The following is a 23,042-nucleotide window of genomic DNA, read 5'->3' on the forward strand; positions in this document are numbered from 1 at the left end:
CAGCAAGGAATGCATGCCTATGTTATTCCAGGTTGTCCTAAAAAGAGTCTTGCTTGGCTCAACTCAGCTTAATTGTATTTTACATTTCCAAAACCAAACAATGAAGAGGGCTTACACCCACCCTTTTTAAATTAAGTCCCCTTGACCCACATTCCAACACAGCGGCATGGAAGGGGACTCGCCTCCTTCAAGGCACAACACAATAGCCATCTAACCCTTGCTGTGGCCTGTGAAAACAAGAGTAAAGGGGTGGGGGGGCGGCAGTGGCCGTTGTGGCGGTGGTGGTCACAAACTTTGCCAAGATTCAACGTATTTACAAAATAAAGTGACGCCCGGGCGGCGTTGTGCCATCGGCGTGGACTCGGGGGTCCCCTCTCGAGTGGGTGTCGTTTCAAAATGTGTTCATCGGCAAACAGGCTAACTCAACTTGCCGCCTCCCCTTAAGTAACGTTGTAAAGTCCAGGTCAGGCCATGTGTATCTACACGGATCATAAAACCAGGAACCATGTGGATTTAACACACTGCTGGCATCTTGCCAGTCTTTTTGAGCTCCGTTTTTTTTTTTTTTGGTTTGTTTTACAGGCACACATACAACAAACACCCTTGGACTGATTTGATTTAGGGAAAAAGGGGAGGGGGGGGCTATCGTGCATGCTTTAAATAATGACTGAACCACAAAGAAGGCTTGTGGGGTGAGGCTGCAGGGGGTTGAGAAGGTGGATGGACGGGTTCTTTTTCTTTTGCCGGAGGCAGGTGGCGGGTGGCGATAGCCTGAAGACCCTCAACTCCGAACTTATTTCAGTGCTGTTGGCGTCCAGTGAAAAGCATGCCACGTTTTGTGATGAAATAAACGTGGGGAAACAGTCACAATTGCACCGCAGCTCCCAAATTGAATACGGTTGTAACTCTACTCCACTCCTGATGAGATAACAGAGGGAAGCTGACACTTGTTTATCAACTTCACCCAAATGTATGCAAATCCTTCTTTAGGATGACTCGTCTGGTGCGGCAGCAGCTATGCAAACAAAAGAAGTCAGTTAAGCAGAAAAAAGAAGGCCAACTCGGGCGCTCACCCCCCCCCCCCAAACGACAAAGAACCCCCCCTAATCTAAGGTGTGGTCAGAGTGTCTCCAAGGCGCCACTTTGGGAGGAGGGGTTCTCATCTCATCTCATCCACAGGAATAAATCAAAAACTGCATTTGTTCCACCCAAGAAGGGCGCCTATCACTCACAATTGAGAAAGAGCTGAGGCAAGAATCAGCGCCAGGATTAATTTTATGCGACCCTCTTTTACACCAGCCCCCTCCGCCTCCACGCCCTCCTGCTTTTTGTGGTTTTGGACCACTGGGAATTATGATCCCACTCTAATCTAATGAAATGCTTCACATGACGAGACGATGGGAGTTGGCCAGAAGTGTGACATGAGTTTAAAAAGCCGGGGGCGCAAAACCTCTGCTCATCATGCGAATGATAAAAGGCAACTGTTGCTCGTCACTGGTATTATAAAGACAGATGTTACTATGTGGGTAGAGAGCCCCCCCCCCCCACCCAAAAAAAAAAAAAAAAAAAAAACTAGGAGCACAGCCCACTGGGTCACTTGGAGTAGGTCTGGAATTGGATGTATGCTAGATAGGGAGAACCACCATTGCACATAAAAATACTCCAAAATAAAAATGCATCGCAATGTTGTTTGGACTTTTTGTGTTCAAATGACTGACTGGCCTCTTGCAGTAAAACAACACTATAGTTGTGCAACAATAAAGAGACGCATGCTACTATCCAACCACACCCTCAGGACAACAATGCCCTCAGCGGTACGCATTCCTGGAAAGATAAAGCATCGCAATTTTGGACAAATTTGACTTAGATTAAAAAAAATACATACAACTCATTCTAAAGAATTTGACCAAATAAAATCAATTGAGCTTACCTGTTAAAGTAATTGTTCCAAGCATTGGTATAAGTCCGTCCTGCTCAAAAAAAATCCTGTTTATTTAAATGTTTTAATAAACCCAAAAAACTGATAAAAAAGAAAATAAGTCACAATTCTTAAAAAAAAAAAGATTCTCTCTCGTTATCCCTTTCACTTGTTACACGTTCTGCGGTTGGAGTTGCTGTTCTGCAGCTGTGTAGCCCGTGTGTGCTGAACGGGCCGCTTCGCACACATTTCAACAGACACATGTCACATTGGGACCACCCCTGCCTCCCTCTAACGTCACCCCTCCCTCCTTTCTTCAGCTGTTCTGAACGAGCCCCCCACTCCCCATCACCATCCTCCACCCCCACCCCCCCTCCACCTTTGCAAGTGCACGCACCCTCCCTCTTATTGCACTTCCGCCCCTGCGTGACTGCAGCTCATCATCATGCACTCTTTCAAGGAAGTGACCCCCCCCCTCTTTTTTTTAAAGTAAGAATAAAACTATTGTATGTGATCAAACTGCATGGAAAACCCAACCCTGCCACCCCCACCACCAAATCCCTCTAACACGCAACGTCTCCTTTTCTGACCTTAATACCCATGCTGTCTCCCCAAAAGACAGACTGGCATAGACGGGCTGACAAAAGTGGCCGAGCGTAACATTTTCTCTTTCAGGACATAACCTAACTGTATTCGCTAAGCCGCTCTTGTCTGAATGGTGACATTTTGAATGGTTTTACTGAATACACACAATCAAGTTTTCACTTGAACGGTTTCATCTGGACTTGTGTGGGTTTTTTTTTTAAACATTTTTTTAGGCACAGTGATGAAAGAGGCACAGAGTCTGGGAAATGTGGTCAGAACTGTAAGAAAAATGTTCAAGAGCAGTGGCGAGAGAGTAAGTCACAAAAGGTCAATTATTAGTAAGGCGCAAATCTTAACCTTCGAGTTGGAAGCGAGCCCCAAATTACAGTGGCTAAAACCACCCGACTAAATTTCAACCGAGTCATTATTTAGCTTGAACAAATCAAAAGTCCGGACGGCCCGGTGAACCAGTGGTTAGCGTGTTGACCTCACAGTGCAGAGGTAATGGGTTCGATTCCAGCTCCGGCCTCCCTGTGTGGAGTTTGCATGTTCTCCTGCGTGGGTTTTCTCCGGGTACTCCGGTTTCCTCCCACATTCCAAAAACATGCATGGCAGGCTGATTAAACAATCTAAATTGGGTTCAGTATCTTGCTCAGGGACACTTCGACGAGCTTGCAACGGCCGAGGATTGAACCCCCAACCACTCTCCTACCGAGCCATGCCGCCTCCTATAATTGCTGACTTCAATCTGACTCGAGTGAAGTCGTGACTCAGCTTGCTTTTCATACCTCAACCCAATCGGGCTAGTTTACAGTTCTAGGTATGTGAGTCTTCAAAAGGAAATTACAATGGCCCACTGGCCAAAAAAACTAGCTAAGAATGGTGTTGCCGGTGGTAGTGGTGGTGGGGGGTCAAGGTGGTAGCCGCCCTATGTAATTGCTAATGAGCCCCCTCTAAATGACGTCAATGCAAACACATTTCATTCGGCATTCATGTGAGGTGGGGTGCAGACGAGACGGAATGCAGATAAAACGCTCCCGAGTAAACGGCGGCGTAGTCGTGATGCGTAATCTTTCGCATTGTCCCCGAAGGAATGTGTTGATTTGTTAGCGCCGGTGATAGCGGCCTATTAGAATCAAGTGCCGTCTGCGATACGCGTCTACGGCTACCTGATGTCTCGTTTTTTTTCCAGCATCTTTCTGACTTGCACATCCAGTGTGTGACTTCTCATCTAAAGCGGTGTCAATACGATGCATTCCACTCGGGGGGGACGTCTCATTTTAACCCTTTCGGGGACAGCGGTTACTACAGTGGACATCTTATCACGTGATCAGGTGACAGGGTGCATCAAAGGGTTAGTTACTTTTCATTTAAACAGCAATCGCTTGTATTTGTGCGTCTGTTCAAGTTGTATTGAATCCCTTTGAAGCGACTCACTCGACATGACGCACCGCTGAGGCTTTCAATCCATGCAGTGACACATGAAGTAAACATGCCACTCTCCACGAGCATTGTACAGTGTGTAGTGAGTCACGTCGCAGAGGAATGTATCCAATAGTTGATGGTGGGAGTACATGGCTTGACCCCAAAAACAATCCGCCCAATCTTCCTTTCACGTCCCAACTCCCCCCCCCATATGACTCATGCGTGCTTACACTTCCATACATGCTCTGTCCATTTAATTCTCACGCACACGCACCGCAGCGTCGGCTACGTTTGTCTCTTCGAGTCAATGTGGGGGCCAAGACTCCACTTGGTTGTCAATGGCGTTTTCCAGTTATGAGATTTTAGTGGGAAAAACAAAAAAATATTATTTGGAGAAGAATAGGGCTTGTTTTCGGATAAATTGAACCTGTCCATGTCAGAATATAGTAGGGTATTATACAACATACTGTGTAAGCGATTGGCAAGTATCGTATTGGTATCGGGCCGATACTGGCCGTATCTTAAGGTATAGGTTACTCGATGAGGTTGCCACTATCAGCTACTGAAACTTTAAATTTAAAAAAACCCTTTGAAAAAAATCTGACACGGAGTAAGTACCCTTGGCAGTAGATGGCGCTATCCTGCGACAGTTTTGACATTTCGGCGAATCATTATCTGCGCCATAAAGAAAGGTGTTCAAAATTGTTGTGTTCAATGAAATTTTATATATGAAAAATTACAAGTACTCCGTATCAGTGAGTCGGACAACATTTTGATGTTGCTGCTTTTCTGCTCACACAACAAAACATTTCGCCATAATTTTACATGATTTTATGCTCGGCATGTTCGATACCACTTTTTTTTTTTTTTCAGACCGATGCCATAGAAACAAGTGTGTTTCTAACAAAGTCACCAATCACCTTTAGCACCATTTCTTGTAAAATTATCTCCTCTTTCAAATTAAGTTGTCAGCCTAGACACATATCTGATTTATATATACATATATGATTTTAAAAAAATCATTTTACATCCCTGCAACGACAACTTATGCTCGAACAGTTAAACTCCAGAGGATGTCACATCTAAACAACTAAAACTTTGCATCCAGCGCAGGAATGTTTGAGGAGGGGTCTTGAATGGTGGGCTGGGGTGAGGGTGCGAAGAGGAATTGGAGGTGGGAGGGGTGGGGGGCTTTTAGGGCAATTTGGGTGGAGGCGCTTTGTGTTGCAATGCAATGACGGGCCATGACATCATATAAGACTCAGGACACACACACACACAAAAACAGGCTCCCTCTCTTGTCTAAGAAGTGTCTCGCGCACACTTATTTATTGATTGATTGATTGATTTTCATGCAGCCTTTCTATGGCAGAGATATTCACCGATCATGGTTGTGTCTGGAACACATCCCTTCGTGATAAACGGACGTGAGCGCTACACTCTTCCATTCAAGCCTCCAGTCGGGCCCCCTCCTCTCGTTTGCGTGTGTCCAAGAATGTCGGTCAGGAAGTACAATCATCTTTTGACATCACAGATTGCGCTTCCTGTCGCACATTTCCTCGGTTCTACTCGACTCTGGACACGATTTACACATCCGCGCACGTTTTCTCAATAGCGCGTGACGTTGTTTGGTCAGATAGAATCTGTACTGAAGTTGCGCCATCGCACTTTGTCCATTGTCGACTAGTGTCTGTGTACATGCATGTGCCTTTAAGAGGCGGAGCCTGATGGGGAGGCATGTGATGTTGGTGATTCTGGCTATTGTGATTTTAGAAATCATCTATCCTGCGTCACGCGACAGGAATAAGAGTCCGGTTCCTTCAAGGAGTATATATTTAGTCAGGCTTGCCATCTGTTGCCTCAACTTTTTCACTGCATTCCAGACATTTTTTTGCATAAGCAATTTGGACAGTTGTTCCTTGGCATATGTTGTCTTCTACAGTTCTTAGGATTTTTTTTGAAGTGAGTGGAGAAGTCTGTCCAGACTTATAAAGTATTTAGATTTTTATTTTTATTTTTTTTTGTTATCCACTTTGATAAACAAGATGTTTTTGTGCACTTTGTCATGGTCAGGTACATTTTTTTGCCAGCGTTTTAAAGCGGACGGTGTATGCTCATATTTCGGATAAATTAGCAAAAATTTTAAGGTTTCACTGAAACTTCTGAAACATTCAAACAGGGTTTCACCCGATTTTGTATCATCAGACGACCCTCCTTTATACCTTCAGGCACAAAACAAGCCGTTTAACCCCGAGTATGTGCTGGGAAATGGGTTAATGTGGGTTAATGTGTGCTGCTCCACCAGCTCTATTTCAGGACATAATCTCATTCTGCGACTTCGTCACAGTCTAACCCGGTGCTTTGGTTCTCATTAGGACTTGACTGATCTTAACATGCCGTTCACTGCCACATGAGTGTATCCAATACATATAGAAATGCTAACAAATTTCCATAACTGCAGATTTATAGAGAAGCTGATGAGACGATGGTATTGTGGATGGTGGGAGACCGAGGCGAGGGTCTACTATAGAAGAAGAAGGAGGGGTGGGCCGCATTCCTGCTCCATTCTCTCGAGCCTCCTTGTGCCTGGGGGGAGGTTAGGGGTTGAGGTGGAGGAGATTAGGTTTCCCTGATGCCGGGAAAGATGAGAGGGCAGACCCCGCAGATACGGGCGAGCCCTGGGGAGTTTCAGGACTTTTGATGACTTTTGTACCCCAATTGTGGAAAATACACCTTGGAAATTTAATTTGGAATGCTCATTCCATGAAATTCCATGAATTTTGTCCCCCAAAGTCTATTCTGTTTATTTGCTTTCAATTTTGTGGGGCTCTGCAGATTTCAAGTCCATGTGTGTGATTGTTAGTTTTTTTTTGTCCAATCACAATTCAGTCTCTATTTGTTGCCGTGTCAATCCAATCTGCCCAGGGGGCTTCAGAATTGCTAGTGCAAGAGCATGCGACTTCATTCTACTGTATATCAGTAAATGAAGCGTTTCTTTGACCAATCAGATTTAGAATTCCCGCGCAAGGGCTAGCAAGCTGGCTCGATGACATCAGCCTGTTTCCCTCCCTGGATTTGTTGGTCACTTTTTTTGGGCGTGGTTCTGTTTTTGTCATGTCATTAGATAAAGATTGACTTGTGAACTGCTCCAGGTGACGTTTGCGCGTCCTATTTTTCATCATCTTGATGGTTTCGAAGAATTGTGACATGGTCTTGTTGCCCTTCGTCGCGACGGCAGAGACTGGCAAGAAGACAAAAAGGCCTCCCGTCCAATTATTTGGACAGCCAATGATAAACAACGGCTTCCTAATAGAGGTTTCAGGTCTCGTCTTCTCCTGATGGGCATCCCTCGACCACCCTCTTCATAACAAACGACTAAATAAAACATGCTGCCGAGACGGACAGGACAATGATGGATCTCGTGGGACTGACTCGGTGGGTGGGACTGAGTGGCTTTTCAAGAGCTCCGTTCTGAAACAGAAAACGGGAAGTCAAAGCACTCTTCGTGTCTTGATTATCCAGCCGTCCATACGGGGGGAGATAATCATAAAAGGATTCAAACCGAGCTTTGTTTGAGCGAAAGTCCTGACGCGGGGTGCAATGAGCACCGTCAGCTGGAATGCGAAAGCAATACGGGCAGAACCGCGACTGGTTTGCGTTATGGTGACGTTTCCGGCATTGGCGGACGCCATGCGTGGCTTATTTGATGGGAGAGGCCGCATATTTTGGGACAATGAACACAACACTCTTGTGCTTCGGAGCCAAGTCTGAAGAAGTCCGTCTTGGAGCAGATTCATGGCCATATGACGTCTTTAGCCTACTTTCATTAACGTGATGAAGAGACAGTCCTATCAGCCAAGTCTCAAAACGCAAACATTTTAACCCTTTCATGCACCCTGTAACCCGATAAAATGATAAGCTGTCAAATTACTAACCGCTGTCCCTGAAGGGGTTAAAAGTAGGTCTTGAAAGGGGATGTTTTGCAGAGTTTTTGGTTTCGGAATCACATCGACAATTTCTTCACGTAAAACTTAAAACGTTACTAGCCTGTTGAGTATGTAATATCTCCATCAAATGGCTCAGCTCGCATTGAAACAGTTCCAGACCGTCCCACTGATAATTGCGGTCCAGCAGGCCTGCAAATTGACTTCACGGTCGGCACATCGACCCAACAAAAATCACAGAGTCAGCACCCCCTCTCCTCCCCCGAAAAAAAAAATCTACATCTGTCCAGTTGCGCAGCCTGCAAGCCATCAGGGAGGGATGCTCAACTCATTCCATCAATGACGTCATTCTTTGGACTCGCTCCGCACACATGAACTCATCAGGCTGCAGTCACTCTCTTCCTTTGCCAAAAAGCATCTCACAGACCTCAATCAAGAATGTGTCCTCTTTTGTTATTCATTATGTTCCATTTTGTCCATAAACTTGTAAAACCTATAAAACCGTCAACTCCATATTTAACGCTGCGTTCCGCAAATCTGGGATGTTGGAATTTTCAGACCTCCGACTTAGAAAAGTACAATCGCATGCCACTCAAGTGTTGCTGTTTGAGGAGTTCAAAATTGTGAACAATCAGTAGTGCTCCATTTTACCGAAATGCAAATATCACTTTTTACAGATTTAGATATAAATCGGATTGATCATTCGCGTTATTTAGCAGTAGCCCAGTCCATTCGGACTCGACTTTTGGAAGCAGCCAAGTGTGAGGAATTTCAAATTAACCCATTCAGCACCAGCCAATTCTAGACCAAGTCTGAAAAGACGTTTAAAAACGTCATTGGGAGTGAATGAGTTAATAATGAGTGAAATATTTTTCCGTGACATAGGTAAATCGGCTGTTTGCATTTGGATGGAGGATTTGATTTCAAGCATAGAGGGTTTGAAGAAAATCTGAGCTCTCAAGGCGTTGTGGTGAAGCTCTGACCTTGTAGAGTGGCGTTATCAAAGCAATGATTTATACATATGCTGCCCCGACATACATGACGAAAAGCAAAATATTTTCACAATTTAGCATCATCCATCTGGCAAGTAAAATCGGTTCAAAAAATATTTGAAGATTTGCTTGGCTTTGACCAGCCCGTGGAAATGGCAAAATTGGCCCTAAAATGACCACTTGGAACAAAATGGAGGACAAAGAGACTAAGCAATTTAAAAATTGAATGTGATGTGTTCGGATGGCTTTTTTTTTTTTGGTCCTTTTGATGTGCAGCCTTGTCTTTTTGTTGTGTTTGGCTGTTATCAGGTAGACTGCATTTCCTGTCTCCCACAGTGACAGTTTATCGGCTTCCAGACTGGAGATACAAGTAGTGCCGGGATGCCTTTCACTGTCTCCCATTGTGTCAATAAGCGCCCTTTCCTTTCACTCCCTGTGATCCTCTAGCGGCAGCCTTGAAGATTTTTAACAAGCTCGCCGGTTTTGCACGCACAGAAAGCCGTTTGGGCGTTTATGCCACATCCTCGATGTCCATCTTAAGATTTAATTGCTAAATGTTAACTACTTGAATTTTATAATGTCACTAGTATGGGGTGAACAACTTCAGATTTAAAAAAAACAAAACATTTTTTAATGGTATGAAAGTCAAGTCGACTTGTAATAATCTCTGACATTGTATTTTCTTTTCATATATTAAATTTAATTGAAGTGACAAAGCTAGCAGTAGTTGACCTTCGACTCAAAATAGTTATCTTCTCCCACCGTGTGTGGAAACTGCCTGTTAAGGGCCATGTTAGCCTGCTATGCTATATTCGGTGCTACATTAGCTTAGCGAGCGCTAGCGTTCAGGACCGTGAGTCGTGTTCACGTTTATGCGTCCTAGTTAACGTGCATTGCGCAGCTGCTGTGATGTAACTAAAAACAAAAAAAAGTAACTTTTTGAGTATCAAATCAAGTAACGGGTAATGCAACTTAGGGTTTTTGTTTTTTTAACACGAGTATTTACCATGATTTTATTTAAGTGCATGTGCTCCCTCTACTCTTCACCACAATGTCGTGATGACATTTCATATTAACGATGACGAGAAAATATTTCATGGGTGGATTACAGCTGGCCGCGTGTTGCGCTTCTGCCAAAAGTATCGCACAATGTTTGGGCCCAGGCACTCGGATTGATTAAAGTGATGATTATAAACACGTGTCAGGAAACGAGAGGGAGAAACCTGAAGGTCTTAAATCTAATACTGATATTTAGAACGTTCATCTTCGTGACATTTCTAAAGATTGAACATGTTGAACTTGGGAAGAACGTAATTCCCAAATGAGACTATTATTGGGGTAAATAACAACAGTAAGTACTTTAGCGACATGGGAGGTGTCCTGGCAGGTCTACGACAGTATGGGATATGGGGTTGCCATGGCAATGCTTGTTGTAATTGACTGGAATCTTGATAGCTATACAGTGAACCCGTTTACTGCAACTTGTGTTTTTATAATGAAAATCCCCTACAAAAAGGTCCACTAGCTTAATGCTAACATATGAGATGAAACCCCAAAAATGGGCGTCGTTGTCACCTCATCCAATGTGAAGCCGCGCGTGAAAAAGAGCGCGGCGGGTTACTCTGTCAATGGACAGCGCCGCTTAATAAAATAGCTTATTAAAGTGCTTATCTGAAAGCATGGTATGTGACATTTCTCTGCGTTTTAAGTCGTGTTGGGTTACCGCTTTCCCTTGGGCCGCGGCGTATTATGAAGTACGCGGGCTTGCTTTGCGCGGGGCCCGGGTCACGGCCTGTTAAATATTTAGGGAGGGTGTATACACGTCCCTGCGGCCCTCCCAGATAGCGCTTGACACAATAGCAACGGCAAGGATAATAAACATGTGCAGCTGCGGGGACGGAAAACCGCAGGTTGAGGATGGAGGCGCGCAATCTTCAGAAATTGGACGCGTTAATCACGACTCACATATCCAATACATCTTTTTATCCTTGTACAACCTTTATTTTTAGACCTTTCTCTCTCTTTTTTCTTTTTAATGAGTGGACCTTTTGGCCATTCCACACAAGGAAAATGCAAGTTTGTATTTCAATAAACATGTAAAAACAAACACCCCCAAGAATGTCCTCAAAGTTTGCTCACCCTAAATCCTCTGCACATACCTGAGCAAAAAAAAGAAGAAAAAAAAAGCCAATCACAATACAGTGAACCTTGCATACATGAGGTTCGGGACTCACATCTTAACCTACCTGTGGAATATTTTCAATATTTTTTTGAAAGTAGTTCTCATTTTTATTTTGTTTATTTCCTTTTTTTGTGGATAATGTGGACGTTGAAATCTGATATTTGGCGGTATAAAATCACAATAACCGACCCGCCCAAAATATCATCCGATTAAACCACCAGCCAATTAATCGGCCAGGCCACCGTTGAAACTTTACAAGGAAAAGTGTGGCTATTAAAACCTTTCAATGGTCCATGCAAGAAAAATGTTCCATTCACCCTATTACAAGAGAATGATGTAAAACGTTTTATAAATAAACCAATATGTGTGTAGAGGGATTAGTGAGTCAATCTTGCACTACCTTTGCACACAAAACTGCAAACACAAACACACGTACACACCTTCTGTCAGCGTGTTGTCCTCCGAGTGTCCATTCAGACTAGTCAGGCTGGAGATTTGTCCATTCTTTTGCAGGGGCTGAAAGAAAAGGAAGAAATATTTCTTTATTTAAAAAAAAAAAACAAAAAAAAACCATGACATTTTAAATCTATAGTGGAACTGGTCAATTTATCTTGGCAGGAGACTAAAGCAGGGGGAAGGGAACTCTGGTTCTTCGAGAGCCAAAGAAAACAATACGGGATACATATGTGCAGACACTGCTCAATCCGCAACCAAAATCGTTAAAATAATTTTTTTTTGACAAGTGTGAGTATTTTGAAATCGATATTTGAAGTGGATTCCATTTGTTGCGACCCCCCTCTAATATTTTATTCCAGATGCCTGGGAAGTTTGAATATTTATGACCTCCGACTGGAGTCAAAACATCTTTGGAATGCTGCCCGATGGTAAAGAACAAATAGACGGTCCCTGACCTCACTGAGAAATCGCAGGGATCTACTGTGATGTAAACATATGCGAATGTAAAATGCCATTGATTAAAACAAAGATATTGCAACATGGTGTCGTGAGTATCCCGTGGCTACAGCAGATATGGATGGGTGTGCCACAAGGCTCCATACTAGCTCCACATACAATATTTTGACATTTGTCACAATTGCCGAGTTTTACCATGAAAAACTAGCTGGGTTCCACATGGCTTGCTACTATGTCCAATTACTTTGTCCTGTATACTGTAAATATTAAGTTATTTGGCATTCCGATTGTAAATCTTACGAAGTTTCGAGATTACAAATGGCACCCAGCGAACTACATATGGTGCCGTCATCACGCACCACACACACACACACACACACACACACACACACACACAAACACGCACACACCCTTATTAATGCAGGCTGGAATAAACACAGCAGTGCATTCCACAACCATTAAGTATTTTGGTTCCTGTGGCAAAACGACAAAAGCTAGGCTGAAAAAAGGGATCTCTATTGGATCATGCTGATAGAAGCAGCAACAGGCTCTTTTTCATTATGAACACACACAAGTACAGCAAGTTAACAAGACACAGCCCAACTCCAAACAGCCTTATCAAATGAGTCAGAGTGCTTCCTCCTGGCAGCGAGCATCTCTGAGTGACAGTTGCACAATAGTCAGACCCCGGAGTGGAGAGGCAACCAGAGCCTCCCCGCAGGCATGCTCATCGAGCTAATGGAACACTCGGCATACAAACTCTTCCAGGAAATACGTGCAAAATGACACCTTGCAGGGAACACCCTGCTCAGGACAAATGGTAGCGGGGGGGAAGCTAAACGATGGGAATGCTTCATTTTACATTTGTGCAACATTGTGGCGACTGACAGCCAGTGATGGCAACTAACAAAGTTGGGGCACTCATAAATTAAGGTCCAACTGTAAAATATACAGTATTTTATTTACATTCCCAAATAAGAGCCAACCTTCAATTTTGTAAATCCGCTGCTTTATCCCCATCAACTCCCTTGAAAAGTTTCCAGGTTTGAAAATTCCCTGAATTTTGCAACACCCCCCCCTCTGCAAATTGTGGTCCTTCCCAAGCCATCAGCACGTCCGATCAGATCGGTTATGTGATCTATCTGGTGCACCTTTGGACCTGCGGCGACTCCGTCCTGCCCTAGTCCACCCCATGACTTTCATTCCCAGGATTCCTTGCCCCCCCCCATTTTCCAACATTCCAAAGATTCCCCCTTCCAACACCTGACTCTGCTCACTTTGTCAGCACATATCATCCAAATGGTTGTTCCTACGTCCCGCACGTCCCCTAAGGCATATCTTTAAGGGAATGATATGGGCAAATACTTGACACTAAGTATATCTACAATTAAAAAAAAACATCCACACTTTTTTTTCGGTTTGGGCCAAATGTTTTGTATCATCCCCATCACACAGTAAAACATTGACAAGGCATTAAATTGCTTATACTTAATCTTACTGCTTAAATGAGTAAAAGAATACAGCTTTCATCCTGAGGACAATGGCGTTTGCCTTGATCACGCTTCTGACCTAAAAGTAACCGAGCCCAAAAACTTGACGCCGAATTCTCTTGTCAGGCGGAAAATGCAGCGGCTTGGCAGCCATTTGAGCATTTTTTTCTCCAGTCTCAGTGGCCAACGTGGTACGCCACAAAGACCGACTTGACAGTTAACATCTGCTCTCGGAGGAAGAAAACAGGGTGGTTCTGTTGTCCTTCCGACACTTAAATTTTCTTGAAATGTATTATTTTAAAAAACACACAACTTTTGTGTCGTGATATTGCAACTGTATTTTTGTTATGGGATGACTTTCCCCCCCACTGAAATCTCAGAATACTGCAGCTGTATTCTTATCACAATATCCACCCCCGCTGGAACTATTGATTGATGTCCTGGGGTAATGACACTCAGTCTGTCTGAGAGCCATGTCTCCAAGTAATCCTCCTAACATTGACTGATACTCGGGAATCCTTCCAGCAGAGAGCATCAAACGAAGAGGTGCACCATGTGGCAAAATATCCATGACACGCTTCCATTGATTCCACCGCACTGAGCTGTGAGCACCGCGAGACAATGATCTCCTCTATCATCGTACTCTTCTCTCGCTGCTTCTATTTCGTCTGTCTTTGATTGAGCCGGGCCTCATTCGCTTCTTGGCTACAGCCGCGGAGACGACCGTCTGTCTCCGAAATCACTCCGCAAAGGCCGGCAGAGGAGATTTATATCCCCAAAGGCAAACAATGAAGTGGGGAACGCTAATGGAAAGCAAGAGGGGCAGCGGTGAAATGCTCCGGTCTAACAATATGAGAAGAGCTGGGGTATACTATAAAATTTTTTTTTTTTTTTAAAAAGGAGTAGTTTAAATGTTGAAATGTGCTTCCCACCATTAGCATGGTTGTTAGCATGATTGTTAGCATGGCTGGTAACCATTTAACACATATCAGCAAAGCTTTTTTTTGGGTGTGTAAGTAATTAACATTATTTAGCTGTAGTTTAACGACAATTATGACTGGTCAGAAAAGGGAAACCGAAATATTTTTGTCACCATAGCTTTTCCCTTATTAATGTTGCTTAATGCTAATTAATGCTAATCTTCAAAGAGACTTCAGTTTATTCATCATTTTCTTTGCTTTTTTTTTTTTTTTTGGAAGAGTAGACCATATAGAAACATTTTAATCAAGAAAAAATATATATACAGTATATTTAGTGAATGAAGTAATGCTTGAGCACAAAAGTATTAGCTTTCATTGCAAGGCTATACGCTTGACTCTTTGGTATTTATATTTTCACAATGTATAAAATAAAGAATACACACATGTACTGTATTAGAGTAAAACATAAATAACAACAAATAAAAACATTTTCTCTCACCTTTAGCATGGTTGTTAATGTGACCTTTCAAGATCTGCCCGCAAAAGACGCAAATAGTGTTGCTACTCTCGTGCATGCACGTTTGTTACATAAGTGTTCCTTTGATTCTTTGTTGATTTGTAATGAAGTTCGTACTTCTCCAACACGGTCACAGCGGCAGGTTGCGTATAACTATTCCACTGTCAATATATTCTGGGTTTGTTCATCCTGGAAATTGTGTGTGTGTGTGCATTTTGAGGATATAAAACTATAATTGTAGTTTTAACCCTCAAATGCAGCTATTATTATATTAGCTATTAACCCTCAAATGCAGCTCCAAGAAACACCCGATTGTGAATTTTGTTGTATTAAAACCATTACTAGTTGTATTAAAAGTATTCCTTTGCTAGGTCAGGATTCCCTTTCAGGACTGTGAAGTTGGGCTTTGAAAAAAGGCTTTCAAACAAAACAAAAATCATAGATTTAAACGTGACTTGCTAATACGATTTGCGCTCTGAAGTACTTTTAGATGACAAATAAAAAAAATCAAATAGCCACGGAAATGTTTTGGGGTATCACGAGGACACTTGCGATTCAAAATTTGTCCTCAGAGTGCCATAGCGCTGACCCTTCATGACATCACAATTTCTCCGTCCTTTGATAGGATGTTTCGAGCAAAACGTCCCAGCATGTTGAATCCGTGCACATTTAATCATCAAAATCTCTGGTGAGACGCATTTTACCATTTTTAAAAAAAATATTCTTAAATACTGTGAAGTGATCCAGATGATATACGTGACACAGCTGTGTGCCGTTATATTGTGTTTTTGAGAGCGAGAGATGCAAAGCAAACGGAGCAAACACCTGTCACAGTCGTGCTCTACCTACATCAGTGCCGCTAACCCTTGAACCCCAAAGCCTCCATACCACCCACCGCTTTCTTGTCTGCTTTTCATCACCGGTTTGCCTTTATGTGGGCCGCACTTGAACAGCAAACAACAACAGCCGGGTCTTAGGAAAGACCCCCCGTCCACCCACCCTCGGGACACTGTGCTAATCGTGACCGCTGGCCAGTGCTTGACCCCAGGGGGGACTGCTTCTCTTACGGGGCTTAAATAACAAATACGGACCCATTTGTTGACCTCCGAGAATCTATGAACACATGATAGGCATCACATGAGTGGGGGGGGGAAGGAGAGACAACTGATTAAAAGCATGCTTTTAATTAGCCCAGACATCTTGTTTTGGATGCCTGGAGGCTACAGAGGACCTACTAAACGAAAAGTGTTACAACAGAAATATTTATGCGGAAACGCATGAAATGTTGGTTTCATTTAAAAGGATGGAAATGTGAAGGATGAAATAATTTTTTGGGGGAGGGATAATAAAACAGTTGTATTTATAAAACAGCACACCTTGTAATACACATATGTTAGACAATCTCATAAAATAACATTTATTAGCCTATTACGAAACTGAATTACATGTTGATAAATGACAACGTCGGAAAATGATTGCAATTTTTTCATAAGATATTTTGCGATGATAGCAATTTTATTTCAGTTAATTTAATCTAATTTGATGAAAGATAAATGTAACAATCTATATGTAATGAATTAAAAAAACTAAAGTTGAAAAATATTTCTACTCTTATATTTTGAACGATTCTTTTATTCACTTGAAGGCAATACAATTTAATTTGAATAAAAATGCAATAACTCTGTAAATTGCTACAGTAATGGAATAAATTAATTTAACCATATTATGCTATTGTTTATATCTCAACAAGAGAACCCATGTCATTTTATATTGAACAAATACCGTCTGTAATACAGTTTATAAAACACTAGGATTTACAGCATCTTAATGAAAAAAAAATACTGCATGTATTGAATCAATATGTGGGTTTTCTGACCATCTGGAGATTCAAAATGCATTCCTCTGTGAAATTTCGGGCTTTTTCCATCAAGTAGTACTCATGAGTCATGAGTGGACGACTGTCATAAGAATATACAGATGTTCATATTTGGACATGATTTGTGAACAGACATCTGGCGACTTGGTGGATGTATCTGTTTAGTTTTTCAATAGATCTCAACCATCTCCGCTGGCCGGTGTTCAAAATAACGGAACCTGCTTTTTTTGCACATGCTGCGAGGCGCTCGTAGAGTTGGCGCAAATGTAGTACGGTTTGAGTCGCTTGAAAGTTAAAAAACTAAAATAAAAGTGGCACCTCTGCAGAGGTCTGACCTCAGACATTTTTTAGGGCTGACAGATGAGAGTAGCCACGCCCACCCGAATACTGTCTGCTCAGCTACGAAGCAGTACAGTACTATCAAAGCCATGACTCATCCTTTGTCCTTGAAAAATCGCTCAACACTAATTGGTGTGCACACGCGCGCGCCCAGACACGCACACACACACACACACACACACACACACACACACGCACACCCCACACATCACCATCCACTGTGCTCAGTGAAGCTTTTGACTGCTGCATCAGGACCATAACTGATGAAATATGGATGTGCATAAAAGAGAAGCAAGGGATGGGCCCGAACTAAAACATCCACCACCACGAAGGTTCCAAAGTAGGAGCTTCATTTAGACAAAGGTAGTGCTTCGCTGCCATGTTGTGGCATCTTGGCGCCAGGGACTATGTTGAGATAAGTGGAGGAGCTTCATTCAGATGAATACCGAGCTTTGTTGTTAATTTATGGTGACTTGGTGCCAAGGGGCTGTGTTCAAGTGAGTTGAGGAACTTCATTTTGACAAAGGTAGTGCTTTTCTGCCATCGTGACACCAAGGGACTACCTAACTTTTTGCCGTTTTATCATGCGAAGCAGTCGCTCCAAGCTAGAGGTTATGCAAAGCTACTGAAATGCTTACGGAGTCATGAAAGGCAGCATCAGATCAAAATACTGACGCGGCAAAGTGTCGCCGTCACAGTGATTGATCCGGTCTGAGCTGCTGCAAGCGGCCTGTTGGGCGGAGCGTTTCTCTCGAGATCACTGATGGATACTGCATTGCCTCAAAAATATGCGACAAAAGCAAGACATCACAAATCCAAAACGTCATTTTTAAAAACACAAACAATCCACTATACATCCTGGCATAGATAGATGAACAAGGAAATGGAATATGTAGTCAAATAATTTTTCTACAAGACAGCACACTGGTTTGCGATCCAAATATCCATCAGTTGAGTAATTTAAATCCTTCTTGGGTGAGTAACAACAGTGCGGTACGAGTCTGAGTGGAGGCAATCATCAGTTTTGTATTTATCATAACACGCACACATCACATGAGTTTTATCCACTTTGCGACTCCTTGTGACAGTTTGCGTACACGTGTTGGTTGCATCTAGGTGACAAGTTTAATGGCCCCCAGGCAGGGGTGGGGCAATTGTGTTGCAGTGTCTCCAGTATGTGTATGTTTTGTTTTTGGGAGTTGGAATTGAACCCGGTGCCTCTGCACTCTGAGGTCGACTCACTAACCACCTGCCTATACTAAGTCTACATTAAAAATCTAAATCTCCTTGCGGAGCCCTTTTTCAATTCCATTGTGAATCTCATCCATGTTATCTAATTTTGATACTTAATTAGAGGCTTAATTGGACAGTCAGTTCAATGTAGTGACTAATGATGTGGCAAAGGAGTTCAGTCCAGACAGACTAAATGGAAGGAATTCAGACGGCGGTCCATCTTTTGATGCCATTTTTATGCCAATTTGGTGGACATGCCGGCTCATTAAAGCGGAATGGTTGGATCCAAGATGAACTGTATTTTGTCAGGAGATAAAGTAGCGGTAGATGACAAAAACAGAGATGCCGATATTGGCTGTGCAGCAGCACCAGAGTGAGTATGTCAATTGTGTTCTATTGTGAATCGGCGACTGTGGCTCTCCTTTCCCACATTCAAGGGCATCACATTCAGAAACTAGACTGTAAAAATCTATTCGCAACGAGTGGTGTGCACAAATGTCATGGAAGGGCAGTAAACTAGTTGAACCTTGGCTACTCGTGAGACAAAACTGCATTAGTTGACAACTTGTGATATAACATTCCACTCGCGGATGTCAACTAGCACAGTTTTGCTTCACTAATAATATGCCTTCTAGTCCGCCAAGGTAGTATCCAAAAACGTTACTAGTAAGACAAGTGGCAAGCTTTGCTCTGCTGTACTTATTCCTCCACTTTCGCTCGGTTTTCAACACCCGCCCCCCCCCACCAGCACCATTTTCACTGACCCAGGAGAACAACGGCGTGATTCATGTGCCTCTCCTACGTGATGTCCTCTTTATTCTATCTCTGCCCCCTTCCTCTCGCCCACCCAAAACTCCCCCAACCCCTCCACCCCGCATCCTCCGCCTCACACTGGTTCCTTCCTCTTGTTTTGGGCCGGCGAACACAGGGGGGCCCCCGGCTGGGCTTGTCCCCTGTCCCAGCCTAGCCTCAATGGTTCCTCTGTTTGACCCCCCCCCACCCCCACCCCACACCCCCATCTCCACTAAAGAGGATAATAAGAGCCACGGTAGCGTCTGATCAGCCGCCACTCATTATACAGGAACGTTGTGGGTTTTATCGCCGTACATTACGTTACATAAGCACCTGACATTCTACTCACGGCGATTTATTTATTTTATTTTTTGCGGCACGGTTCGGCCAAAGCACAAGCGCAACGTGGTTTCAGGACACGGTCGTGTAATTACAAGTGGGCAGAAAGTGATAACAAGGAGCACATAACACGATGAAATTAAGTCGGTTGGCGTTTTCAACTGCACTTGTCTTGTTGAAATTACATCTTGAGAGTCAATGGGGAAAATTAAGATGACAGAATGATGATGACAAAAAGCATAAGAGTGTTAAACAATGTACACTGAAAAACCTTTTTGTCTTTTGCCACCGAATTATTTATTTTGTGGAAAATGCTTTTTGGTGGTTGCTGTTATCTACTTTTCCATTGTAATGTCATTTAAATAAAAATCAGCTAGCTTAATGCTAACGTGCAATACGAAACGTCATAGACTGGCTAACTATAAACCTTCACACAACTGCTACCTTGACACACCTGGAGCATCAACAAACCAAGCACACGACAACACTTGCCAGCACAACAATCACAATGGAAACATTTCACTCATCCGGCCATACGTCCGATGATGTCACCATTTTAGATCGGTTGGTCATAGCACGACTTATGATCACGCCTAGCACATGTAAGCGATATGGGTACCAAGAAGACATGCTCGAATATTCAAAGTATCTAGATTGTGTACAGATGTGCGCCTCGTTCACAGCTAACACCCACGCCCGAGATTAAGTGACAAGCATCCTCACGTTGACATCATCGCAACTAGAAAGTCAGCCAAGGTTGATCTTTTCCCAAAAGAGATTTGTTTTAACTTGAACACCCCTGCCACCTTTCAGTAAAGAAGAAAGCGTCTGTATGTGTGTGTTTTTTTTAAGTCACTCATGTACTCTCCTACAAGTCTCAGATGCTGACTTAGTTGCACCTGGCTTGCTTGCGGTTATATATTGCGTCCTCCACCCTCAATAGCTGATTTCCTCTCAGTGAACACTTCCTGTGGCACAAGTGTACAACTGCATGCTCTCTTGTCGTATTCGGTACAAAACCACACTAATTGCAAGACAACTTGGTGACACACTGAGTGTGCCTTTAACTTGATGCCTTCAAAAAACATGAGATACAGTGTTTGATGAAGTTGTGCTACATTTTTGGTACGGTACTGCCATAATGCAACATGTGGGAGCCTCGGCTGGTTAATCAAACTCTTAAAGTGGTTTGAGGTGGCAAGTTATGAGAAGGCCGAGCATTGCTGAAATTCCTCCATGCAAGTGTGGAGGCTATTTATTGAGTGGATGTCAGATACACATTTATCTTTCTCAAACTTTTGTCATGTGATGCAGCCTTCATCCAGCCTCCATAATTCACGGGAATGATTTTTTTTTGGGGGGCGGGGGGATCAAATGGGACTTTTCCCCTCATTAAGACAACTAATGGTTTAATTTGAACTGACCTAAGATGTTGAACAACTTTTTATTGTACACCCTGAATGGGCGGAGTGGGGCAAAATTTGTATAGACACATTTTGTCACCTATATTTATCAAAAACAGTTATCAATGCTACTGACATTTATTTTCCACACCGCATGTCCGGAAACAAAATTCGCAAGGAGGCATGTGACAGTGCCCACTATCAAGTTCATTAAACTACCGGTAGTATGATCTTGGAATTCTGTTCCAAAAAAAAAAGAACTGACAATCTTGTGATGACAATGATGATTCAATGACTTATTTCATGCAGAAAAAACAACAACAACCACAACGTGGCGACTGTTCAAGAAGTGGAAATGCGGCTCAAGGCTCCACAACCATCACTGTGTCATTTGACCTTTCAAGGAGACACAACCAAGTGTAACTATTTGACCGGCCGCCTATAAAAAAGTCAATAGACGACAATATGAAGCGTGAAAAGAGCAGGTGGCAGTGGTGGAAAGTAACAAAGCACAAATACTCTGTGGTTGTACTGAAGAGGCCCTCTAAAGTCAACGCGTTTGTTCTTAAATACAGTTTATGAGTTCTTTTGTCATCTCCGGAGACAGAAGTGTGACTTTGTGAACTACCACCCATAAAAAATAAAAAAGTCAGGTGGGATAAAAACAAGTCAATACGTCAAGGAGAATTAAATATATGAGACGAGGTGCGAATGGAGCTGGTGGTACAAACACACGGTCATTAGCGACCGCTTCCCAAATATTCCTTTGCACAACGTTGAGCAATTTACACCGGGGTTAGAGTGCTGAGTCAGACACTAGATCACATGCACTGAAACACGTCTTGGAGCCGTGAGGTTAGAGTTCATACAAAGCCAAAAGCAAAATGCATGAGCTAAAAAGAAATCTGGGCATGGTGCTTTTGAGCCAAGATGGACGGTGCAGATCAATTATTCATGTTTTTTTTAAAGTCCAATTCTGAAGTCATGAGGTTAAAAATAGGCCTCCGTGATTGCACTTGAAAGCTTCTCACAACAACTGAAGATGAAAAGTATTTGTTTACATGGATTTATCTGCTAATTTCGAGGTCTGATTTTTGATGCTCTTGCACAAAAACCAAAGGAAAATTCGCACTTTACATTTTGGACCTCAGATATGAATGCCTTTCTATATTGACACTGATAGTATTAACGTGTATATTAATCTGTTTTTACATCATATTTGACTTTGAGGTTACTGTGAATGCTTTTTATATCTATACATACATATATACTGTACATATAAATGTATTTTTAGCACACTGTCTAAGCATTAATTTACACATCTGAATTGTTGCATTTTATTGGTGACCAATGCTCCAGAATGACATTTTTCTTTTTTTAAGAAGGCACATTTATTTCACAAACTCCAAATAGTTGAGATTGGTGCAGCACCAGAGACTTGTTGTGTCTTAAATCTGTTTTTGACTGTTCTTCTCCAGCATGACTCAGCAAAAAAAAAAAAAAAAAAAGAATGCGTCACAATTCAAGCAAACACATGCCAGACAGCGGCTTAAGGAAAAGTGAAGATTTAAAATGTGGTTTGAAGAAAGAAAAAGAAAAAAAAAGCAAGAGGCATGACGTACCTTGCTGTCGAGGACACAGCCTCCCTCGGCCGCTGAAGCATCCTTCTCCTCCTCGCTCGCGGTGACGTCCCGCTGCGCTGAGCTTTCTGCTCCCATGGCCGTTCGACGGTGCTTGTGTGGCGGCTTGCCTGGGGAGTCGAGTCGGCACCCCACCCCCACGTCCAGAAAAAAAAAAAAGGAAACAAAAAAACAACAACAGACTGCAAAAAGTGCGAGCTGTGTGCTGAGTAACCGCACCGGAGTGTGGTGACCTGCAGGGATGAAGAGGGAGAGAGAGACGACTCTTTTACCGCACCCTCCTCCTCCTGCCAGAATCACATAAGGCTCCACGCCTTGCAGCATCACTGAGGTGCTGATGGGAGGATATACTCACTAGCACAATGCAAGACAACAATTGGTTTGAGAGGAAAAAGTAAAATACTCTCTTTGGACAGAGTACAAAAACATTTGACATGTCATTTAAAATTGATGAACTACTTGCTTTAAAATAGAAAAGGACATCACAGTTTTGAAGAGCCACTGTTGTGGAGAGAAATATACATATTAAAAAAAA

The 23,042-nt window shown here is 42.9% G+C and overlaps 1 protein-coding gene across 2 annotated transcripts in view; it reads right to left on the reverse strand.

The window, feature by feature from the left end:
• LOC147187792 (A-kinase anchor protein 12-like) overlaps nucleotides 1-22,805 on the reverse strand; it is a 29,023-nt gene extending 6,218 nt beyond the window's left edge. Inside the window, exons 1-2 of one of the 2 annotated variants that reach the window (XM_086100853.1) lie at nucleotides 22,490-22,805; nucleotides 11,487-11,562 (exon numbers count right to left, since the gene is read on the reverse strand). In XM_086100853.1, the coding sequence (XP_085956979.1) occupies nucleotides 11,487-11,562; nucleotides 22,490-22,585 (172 nt within the window). In that variant the 5' untranslated portion in view covers nucleotides 22,586-22,805. Of the gene's footprint in view, nucleotides 1-1,930; nucleotides 2,186-11,486; nucleotides 11,563-22,489 lie in introns of those variants that run through there. The other variant, XM_086100854.1, reaches the window with a different exon arrangement.
• Between the last annotated feature and the right edge of the window lie 237 nt (nucleotides 22,806-23,042).

This window comes from Hippocampus guttulatus, chromosome 20 (genome assembly GCF_054856545.1).
Source record: "Hippocampus guttulatus isolate MCC_2025c chromosome 20, RoL_Hgut_1.0, whole genome shotgun sequence".
NCBI lineage: Eukaryota > Metazoa > Chordata > Actinopteri > Syngnathiformes > Syngnathidae > Hippocampus > Hippocampus guttulatus.